General features: G+C 36.2%; 1 protein-coding gene across 1 annotated transcript in view; it reads left to right on the forward strand.

Moving 5' to 3' along the window:
- Nucleotides 1-5703, forward strand: part of LOC122547269 (importin subunit alpha-3) — a 19313-nt gene extending 13610 nt beyond the window's left edge. Inside the window, exons 6-10 of the mRNA XM_043685906.1 lie at nucleotides 1025-1120; nucleotides 1302-1387; nucleotides 2651-2737; nucleotides 5106-5275; nucleotides 5391-5703. Of these exons, the coding sequence (XP_043541841.1) occupies nucleotides 1025-1120; nucleotides 1302-1387; nucleotides 2651-2737; nucleotides 5106-5275; nucleotides 5391-5465 (514 nt within the window). The 3' untranslated portion in view covers nucleotides 5466-5703. The remainder of the gene's footprint in view (nucleotides 1-1024; nucleotides 1121-1301; nucleotides 1388-2650; nucleotides 2738-5105; nucleotides 5276-5390) is intronic.
- Nucleotides 5704-7124: the final 1421 nt, after the last annotated feature.

Below are 7124 nucleotides of genomic sequence, written 5' to 3' on the forward strand. Positions count from 1 at the left end.
CTGCGCTTTTCCAGCAACACATTTCCAGCTTATGGTACAGCTTGACAAGCCACCAGTAAGCTCTGGTTTAGATTATCATTGTTTATTCAAATGCTAGGAGATCTGACCGTAGACAGTTTTAAGATTGATCTCTGTAAAAGCCACAAGTTCTCATCTCTTGTCTGTGCTCAGTTTTAATGTGATCATCTTACAATCATAATTTAAACAAATTTCCCTCGGGTTAGTTTGTTTATTTTACACAGTACATATATTAGGCATTATTCATATCCACACAAGGATCCTTATCTAACAGAATGGACAATCTAGGCTGCATCTTCGTTTCTAACACCACTCCTGGCCTGACTGTTTGCCCTAGTATCATTCCTTATCCTTTCTAAAGTGCACTTGTCAATCTTGCTCTGCTCATTTATTTTGCTAAAAATGCTTCTAACTGAATCTATTTAACTCTTTTTTTTCTTTCTTAAACCTTTACATTTGTGAAATAATGTCCCACCTGGTTCCTTAAACCTCCACTCGTTCAAAATTGTGGCCAATTCTGAACTCTCAATTCACTGTCAGGCCAATTGTTTTCTGCCATTTATTGATTCTAAGGCTGCATTTTTATAATTGTCATTTGTTTTCAAATCCATTCATGATCTTGATCATTCCTATCTCTTGCCACTTGCAGCTCTACAGCCTCTGCTCACTGCACTCAATCCATTTATTACCTCCTTCGTGCCCTGAACTTTTGAGGTGTGCCTTCAGCTGTCTCAACCCCAGTCTCTGGGACGCCCTTCCTACATCTATCCATTCCACTAGATCTCACTCATGTTTAAAATGCTGTTTTTAACCTCCCTCTTTAACCAGGCTTTTGGATAGCTACCTAATATCTCTTTTTAGCTCAGTTGTTACATTTTGTTTAATGTTCATGTAAGCTGTGTGGAGTGTTTTGCAATGTTAAAGGTGATGCATACTTGCAACTAATTAAAGCAAAAGCTTCTCAAGTTTTCAAGTAACTTTTTGCTGTCTTTATTCCATTCACCAGGAAGTTGTTGTCAAGTGATCGCAATCCACCAATAGATGATTTAATAAACTCTGGCATTTTACCAATTCTCGTACATTGTCTAGAACGAGATGACAAGTAAGTAGTGCATACTGATATTTTTATTTAAAATAACCTGTTTTGATCTCAAATTGTTCTGAAATTTTAAATCTGTATAAAGAAAATGAGTTATTTGCTTTTGATATTTAATGATTAAATTGAAACTGCATATCCCAAAATTACCTGTGACTTTTGTAATTTGCATTATTCTGTTTTATAGTCCTTCGTTACAATTTGAAGCAGCTTGGGCTTTAACAAACATTGCCTCCGGCACTTCAGAGCAAACACAGGCTGTGGTTAAATCAAGTAAGTGCCTTTTTCTCTTGGGTTCTGAGATTTTGTTCCATTATAAAAGTGATCTTTTAAATAATCCATCAAGAGCTTTGTTAAAGTTATACGAGTGTTCCTGAAAATCTCAATTTTAAATTAAATGTTTTCTTATTAAAACTAATGTAAAAGTTGTAAGTTAGTTTTGGAGGAACTTCCTCATCATTTTTTAAAAAAAGTTAAAATTGAAATACTTTGCATTGCTAAATACCTATATTGTAAATTTAAATACTTTTCAAAATCAGCGAGTTTTGAGAAGATTTGTAGCTCAGTTTTGGATGTAGATTTGCTCGCTGAGCTGCAAGGTTCATTTCCAGACGTTTCGTTACAAAGAGATGCATGAGAATTCCTAGAAGCATGGCATTCCAACCGGAACTATATCAACAAATACATCGAGTTCGACCCCATCTACCACCCCCTGAGAAAAGGAACAGGAAGTGACTTCACCACAGGAAATGACATCACCAACCCAAAGAAACCCAAACATATAAATAGCAGGAATTTTCAGCATTGCTTTGCCTGAGGTGCACTGAAGACGTTACCTAGTAGGGCAACGAAACGTCTGGAAATGAACTGTGCAGCTCGGCGAGCAAACCTACATCCAAAACCTTTCAAAATAAAGCAACATGTTGGTCACTGCAGTCCCTTCCTGTCGGTGAACCTTCAACTTGAGGCCTTTCCATCACCCTCACCCACCCTGTTGTTGCTGACTTTCCAACTAGCCCCACCAGTTCAGCAATTCAGTACCATCAGAACTTGTACTTTGACAATGTCAGTCCTCCAGCTTCAAATTAGATTTGGACTTATCATCTTCCTTGAATGGGAATGCAAGTTCAAATGCCAAAGCTCTGAGGCTGTCAAAATGCAGGCCCCAACAGTGCTTAAGTACTGAGCTGAATATTACAATTGGTGTCCTCAACACAGTTACCCTCATCCATTCCCTAATCCAATCCCTTGCTCCTGACCTTCCAACCTGAAGCATCTCCTAGTTCCAGGCTTACCATCTTGCTGAACAACCTGCTCCCTGACTTGGCCACTCTCTGCTTCGCTTTCCTGAATCCGCACTGAGTGAGGGAGCTCCAGCAGCATAATGATCTTGAGGCAGTGACTGTGTTGAGGACACCAATTGTAATATTGTAGTTTGATTTATTATAAAGGAAAATGTGTGTCTAACAAGAATAAAATTTCATCATTTTTTTAAATTGCAATATAATTTTTAAATTGCATTTCTTTTCCTTTTAGATGCTGTTCCTCTTTTTTTAAGACTGCTGCACTCTCCACATCAGAATGTGTGTGAACAAGCGGTTTGGGCTTTAGGCAACATCATAGGTATGTTTGCTGTTTTGTCATTGTTTATTCTAAAACTAAAAAGATTAATTATATTTTATTTCTGCAGTTATCAGCATTATTTTCAGCTTGCTGCTTGGGTATTAAACTGATGTAGATGGCCTTTAAATGAAAATTGGGCAATTTCTGTAATTGGAGGTGGGGGTTTACAATACCATTTTAACAGCTGGTGGTAGATTAATTCAACCCAGAAAATGGGAATTGCATGTTATGTGGGGATGCAATAGAAAAGTTGTAATGTTTGAGGTTGAAATTTGACTTTAGGTTAGCTTTCTCATGTACTGATAATGCCAACTTTATCTTTCTACCTGTTTCCTTCGCTACTCAACTGTCTACATATTGCTAAATTAAATACGACTTACTTGTAGTTCGTTATTGGACACTCTGAAACCATCAACTTAGACCTCTGACACAAGCAATGTGCTCCTACTAATTAATTTGATTGTCCGTTCTCTCAAACTGAACAAAATTTTAAATGAATTTGTCTCTCCGTTTTAAGCATTGCTTGTAAGACTCCTGCCCTTTGGTACTTGATACCTGAAAACCTTGTAACAGCCTTTGTCAATTCCAGACTAGACCTCCTTCAGTGCCCACCTTATTGGCCTCATGTCCATTTTCTGCCCCATGAACTATCCTTTGTCCAAAGTGCTCATTTGTGTCCTCTCCCTTTTTCACTTATCTATTATTTTACCCTCCTCACTGGTTTATCATGTTTCATTATTAACTTTGTTTTTCACGCTTATGTGCAAGGCCATTCACAACCTTGACTTGATCAACTCCTCCAGTCCTATAAAACGACTCCTGATCTTCTGTTCCTTTAATCTTAGCTTTCTATTAATCTCCTACCGGATCATTGTTGCACATTTAGAACCTTTCAGCTGCTTTAGGGAACTCTCCTCAGACTATTGGATCTCGACTTCTACCATGAAACCGACTTCTGCATCATTTGGCAATCATTTCTGTGAGGTGTCCTGATATTTATTTTTTGTAAGAGATTGTAAATTCAAATTATTTACTATTTATAGGTGTCCCAAATTTTAAGATGTTTATCCACCTTAATGCATCGAAAGTGTCCTTAACAATATGTGGTATTTTAGTGTTGAATTTACTATTTTCGTTTTATTTTGCTGGCAAAGACATTAGTGTGCAGCGAGTGTCCAGATCACACTTGGTATAAGTTATGGGTTTGACCAGAAGAATGACTGCAGTTTCTTTTACCTTGGTACTGAAGAATTTTCAATAATGCATGGGCTTACTGAAAACTAAGAGCCTATGTTTTTCAGCAGTATTTGCAAAGCAGGAAAGTGCTTGCTTTGTTCTTGATTAATTTTCTATTATCAACTTTATAGTTTGGCAGATATTGGATATAAATATTTTGTTAGAAGAAATGGATGAAACAGAATACCTTGTATAACTGCTGTATTATGTTTTCAATTAGATATTTCTTTATAACATTTTACTTTGAGACATTGTGTAAGTGAAGTCACAGCAAACTGTTTATTAACCAATACCTATGGGACACGGAGTGTGCGGTTGATAAAATATTCCAGTTGTTCAAGATGTCCGCATGTTAATGTAAGAATACATAGAAATGTAATATTGGGGTATGCAATCACTGTATACTTTGATTATAGTATGAATCATTAAATAATAACACAGCCTTACCTTAAATAAAACTTAACGGCAGAGAGCCTTCTCAATCACACCCTCAACTGACTACTGAGATCGCGATAATATGCTAAACTTCCGGTATTTGATGTATATAATTTTTGCCACTTTATTGAAAGTCCCGGTTCATAATGTGCCAATTAAAACCATGTTTGCTGTATATAATCAACTAATATGTTGACAGTATGTTGTGGTAGATTCTATTTTTTTTGCACTGGGAAATTTGCCTAAATATGATTCAGATGCCACCTTGGTTCATTTGCCATTCGGGTCTCCTGTTCAGAAGGTTGTATTCACAAATGTAATTTCAAGCACATTATCTGAACTGATACTTCAGTGCACTGCTTAGTGCTGTATTGTCAGATATACTGTTCTTAGATGAAATGTTAAACTAAGATCACTGCCATGTTTTAAGGAAAGGCAGACAATTCTCTACTTGGCCAACATTTATCCCTCAAAGAGAATGGTCATTTCATCCCTGTGTGTTAGAGTTTGCTATGTTCTGTTGACTGCTGTTTGATAACAAAAAATACTGGGTTTACTGTGAAGTTCTTTGAGATGTCCTGTAGGTGTAGTCTGTCTTTTAGGCTTTAAATGATGTCACTTGCATGTGAATTGACATTTTGTATATTGTGCTTTGTGTAATGAAACTGAATTATTTTTCTTAATTGTTTAAAATTAGGGGATGGCCCTCAATGCAGAGATTATGTAATTAGTCTGGGAGTTGTGAAGCCCCTACTTTCTTTCATTAGTCCATCTATACCTATTACCTTTCTTCGTAATGTCACATGGGTAATGGTTAATCTCTGCCGTCATAAAGACCCTCCCCCACCAATGGAAACAATTCAGGAGGTAAGTAAATTGAGGTGTGTCGATTTGTTTTGCAATTTTAAAAATAACTTACAGCTGAATTGTTGAAAACTTAAATTGACACTGACCATACTCTTTAAAAAAACATCTTTCCTAGATTCTTCCAGCGTTATGCGTGCTCATCCACCACACAGACGTTAATGTAAGTATTATGAAGTCAGCAAGCATGTAGCATCTTAATAGTGGGAGTAGTTTGCTATATTTAGGAAGACAAAGTGCATTCCCTTTAGATCTCCTTCAGTTCTCTAGCAGCATCTAGCTCCCACTCTTGCGATCAAACTTTCTTTGTATCCCAACCCACATTCATCTTTTGTGGCCATCTGCAGCTGCCTTGACATCACATTGGTACTTAAATCCTTCCACCATCTGACTTATCTCATGTTTACAGCCCTTGATAACAATATGCTTTTGTGTACTTCAGTCATCTGTCTTAATATTGAGTTAATTTATATTATTTTGTTTTGTTTTGAAACAACTTTCCCATCAGTAAGTGCTTAAATAAAATTCAAATTGTTGTACAAATCAAAATTTGAGAGATTTGTACAACGTTTAAATAACGCACTTACTGCGACTGGGTAACACATTGGATATATTCATGTAGTGCGAACTTCGATTTTAAAAAGTCTTTGCATCTTGAATGATTATCTGCATTTTTTTGTTTTGTAAATTGTACATACCAAATATTTAGAAGAAATCTTTTGACTAAGCAGATAATCTATTCTTTGCCGATTTATGTTCAACCAGCGGGCCACACTGTAGCATTTCTTAGTGAATTAAAGTACAAGTAAAGATTGTGAAGAAACTGAAATTAAAAAAAAAATCTAGGTTCACCATTGATAGTAGTCAAACTTTTGCTTTTTATTTATTATAAAGATGTTTAAGGAATAATTGGATATTAAGGAAATGATTGCAAGTAATATGGATTTTGGATAGTCAGATGATGCTTAACAAACTTGATGGAGGTCTTTCACGTCATTAATAACTGTAGGAGATGGATGAAGTTTGATGAATGTTGTTCATGTGACTTCAGGAACCTTTCCAAAGTACCGTACCTGAGATTATTGGAGAAAATGCATGGTTTTAAAACCAACGAGAAGTGGGATTACAAACTCATTATAAAGGAAGAAATGGTTGGAAATCTGGAGTGATGTCCCTTTGGATTCTGTTTTAGAATCTTTCATGATCAGTGTACATCAATGCTTTTAACATAGTGAAAGGGAGTTGGTGCCCTAATTTGTTGATAGTAATTAATAATTTTTAGGATGAAAATAAGCTGTAAGCGAATATTAATGAGCTCTGGTAATGGGCAGCAAAGTGGCAGTTTAGGTGAATGTGTGCTATCTTTTGGCAGAAAAGATAAAGCAAATGTTTGGAGCAAGGATTAGTGCTGCAAAAGAGCAGGGGATATTTTAAGAGACTAAACAAAAAAACCCCAAAAGAACTGTAAACATTGGAAATTAAAAGCAAAACCAGAAATTTTCGAGAAACACAGCAGATCTGGCAGCACCTGTGAGAAGAAAGCAGAGTTAATGTTTTGGGTCCATTGACACTTCAAACCATCTGAAGAGGGGTTACTGGACCTGAAACATTAATTTGCTTTTTTTTCACCAATGCAGCTACTCTTGCTGAGTTTCTCCAGTTTGTTTGTAATTCCAAGGTCTAGGATATCTACAACATTGAAAAGCATTACTGTAAGCATTCTATCTGCTCCTCAATTGCTTAAAATGAAAAGTATACACTTGCTGCATGTAGTGCACAACTTAAAAACCTGATGGTGTGACTTGTGTAAAATGCTATCAAGACCAAAATTAAATGTTGAGTGCAAGTTGTG

The sequence above is a fragment of the Chiloscyllium plagiosum genome, unplaced genomic scaffold (genome assembly GCF_004010195.1).
Source record: "Chiloscyllium plagiosum isolate BGI_BamShark_2017 unplaced genomic scaffold, ASM401019v2 scaf_6382, whole genome shotgun sequence".
NCBI lineage: Eukaryota > Metazoa > Chordata > Chondrichthyes > Orectolobiformes > Hemiscylliidae > Chiloscyllium > Chiloscyllium plagiosum.